At 44.8% G+C, this 2,631-nt stretch overlaps 1 protein-coding gene across 1 annotated transcript; it reads left to right on the top strand.

Moving 5' to 3' along the window:
* Positions 1-632: 632 nt before the first annotated feature.
* On the top strand, positions 633-1,643 carry LOC105054460 (uncharacterized). Its single transcript, XM_010935967.4, has one exon. It carries the CDS (start codon positions 960-962, stop codon positions 1,344-1,346), a length of 387 nt encoding a protein of 128 aa, XP_010934269.1. The 5' UTR covers positions 633-959; the 3' UTR covers positions 1,347-1,643.
* Positions 1,644-2,631: the final 988 nt, after the last annotated feature.

The raw sequence follows: 2,631 nt of genomic DNA, 5'->3' as shown, positions 1-2,631 counted from the left end.
ATTCTCCTGTCGAGTTGGAATGACGTTTTTACCCCTCGAGAATTCCTCTCTTTTCCCGATGTAGCCTTCGCTCCTCTCCCCCTCTCTCCCCACGTTAAGAAACTACTTAACCTCGTCGCTGTCTCCATTTGATGGAATTCTCGAGGCCATCACAGTTGCCCCTAGGTCCGCCCAAAACCACGAAACTGCCCTCCCCACCGTTTGAAGTGATCCCTCTCGGACCCACCACCGGCGAGCGCCCCACGCCCATCACTTCATTGGACGGAAAACAATCACCTAAAAGATCCACATCGGTGACCACAACTAAAATGACCACAATCCCCTCCCCTGCTGTATATCCTTCTCGAGATTTTTTCCATTGCTTCCAACAAATTAACTTTTTATTTAAAAAAAAAACAATATTAGAAAAGAATGTTAGCCATGACGCGGCAACAAACCGGCTTCACGTAAATCAGATTGTGTGTTACATTTGGCGCTGCACTTGAAGAGACGAAGCATTCAAAACAAATCAAGGGTTATTTCCGTCATTTCAAAGAGATCTGATGGCAATCTCGGCATTATTCCAAACAGTAAGGGTACTCATTCAAAGACGCTTCCTATATATGGCTCCACCTCTTCCTGGAACGCCACTCCTCTCAAATCTCTTGCCCCTTTTCTCCGCTCTCCCTCTCTCTCTCTTTAATCCCTTCAGACCCCCCCTCGTCGCCGGGCTCCGGCCGTGAGCTCCGTCCATGCGCCGTCGTAACGGCTAGAGTGGTGGATTCCGATCGCACCTACCCCCCTTCTCCCGTTCCCTTCCCCATTCGTTGTCGCTTGTCTTTTTACAGTTTTAGCCCTGAGCATTTCGTCTTTTCACGCCCTTATCTCATCTTGCTCGGTCTCTGCGGTCCCTTTCTTTTTAAATTGATTGATTTCTCTTTCGGCGTTTCTTGTGACGTGGCGGGAACCGGAGGGCTAGGATGTCGAGCCACGCGCATCCCGGATCGACACTTGGGGCGTCCAGGAAGCGGAAGGACCGGGCCGGGTCCGACGGCCCTCGGACCCAGATACCACCAAAGGTGGAGCCCAACCCTTCGGCGGCGGCTCGCCCGGCTCCGGCTAGCAACCGGCTTCTAGCCGGTTACCTGGCCCACGAGTTCCTCACCAAGGGGACCCTCTTCGGCCGGCGCTGGGAGCCGGGCCGGTCCGAATCGGGGAAGAGTCCGGAACCGCCGGTCCGGTCCGAGCCTGATTCGGCCAAGCCGCCGAGGGCGTACGTGGAGGTGTCGCAACTGCTGAAGACGGAGGGGGTCCATATCCCGGGAGTCGTCAACCCGACGCAGTTGGCTCGGTGGCTCCAGATGTGAGAAAGGAGAGCTCGCGGGACACCACACCGTTCAGATCGCTACGTGGCGTGGATCTCCTGGTGGTCGGATGGCTGCTCGCTGCATGCATGAGTCTTGAGGTGGTGAGTGAACCGAGATGCACAAAAATGAAAGGGAAAGAAGGAGAAGAAAAATGCTCCAAGAAGAAATGGAGCTTTCGCTTTTTCTATCTTTTTCCTGCATTGAAACTGGCTTTTAACTTGTTTTTTTTTTCTTTTTTGTCATAAATATTTATGGGTGGAATGGTTGGATCATTGTTTAAGTTTGCATTTGCGAATCTATTGGTGTGTCAAATGTGCTCTTCTCTTATTCTCTTATATTCATTTTCTATGAGAAAATAATGCTCTTGAAAAAAAAAATTAGTTTAGGATAGTATTAGAGTACATTTAGATGAAATGGAATACCCAGTACTGAATCATGTCATTTCCTTCACGCACACACTCATACTTGGTTGAGGCCTAAGGGTGTCAAACCTCGACATGCGCTACACGTGCAATGCACACGATTTATGTAAGAAGAGCATGTATTTCACATGACCCAGTTTTATCTGCTACAAATTTGATAACTATTTTTGTTTTTCTCCTTCATTTTATCTACTCTTTTGTAATCATTTATTTAATTGAACGCGTGTTTTTATGATGGGATGGGATATGGTCAGCTATGGAGATGGATATAGGGGTGAGACAAGGGCTCAAAGGAGCTTGGGTTATTGTAGTAGAGATTAAAATAAATGATGTCTTGCGTGTGTATTGAAATTTAGGTATTGATGATACTAATTTTGGGGTCTGTTCCTGCAGTTTCCTTCAAATCACCACAGGACTATTTGTTTATCTGAATCCTTTGTATGATGCCTCTCGTCTGGTTTCTTTGGGGCCTTTGTATAAGACTTTAAAAAAAAAAAAAAAAAAAACTTATAAGATCAATCATTTCTTAATTTTTCGGACAAAATTATCATTAACTGAACCTATTTGCATAATTTTTTATATCTCATAAATCATAATCAAAATTTCGTGTTCTAATATATACTTATGTAGTAAAAAAGGATACACGTCACATTCCATGTATGCACCAATAGTCTAAATACATACCATCTCTCTGTATATATTAGACTCTGTTAATAACTGAGGGAATTATTTCACTTCCTCCTTTTTCCCCTCACAAAAACAAAGTCTAAATATATACTATATTTGTGAGATACAATATATTTAAATACTTATACCATGGGTTTATATATCTACCTATATATTTATATGCGCCAAAAAAAGTT

This window comes from Elaeis guineensis, chromosome 11 (assembly GCF_000442705.2).
Source record: "Elaeis guineensis isolate ETL-2024a chromosome 11, EG11, whole genome shotgun sequence".
In the NCBI taxonomy this organism is placed as follows: Eukaryota; Viridiplantae; Streptophyta; class Magnoliopsida; order Arecales; family Arecaceae; genus Elaeis; species Elaeis guineensis.
This window is presented reverse-complemented; position numbering and strand designations above follow the sequence as displayed.

Coding starts and splice junctions, on each gene's coding strand:
- LOC105054460 (XM_010935967.4), top strand. CDS start 960: ATGTCGAGCCACGCGCATCCCGGATCGACACTTGGGGCGTCCAGGAAG.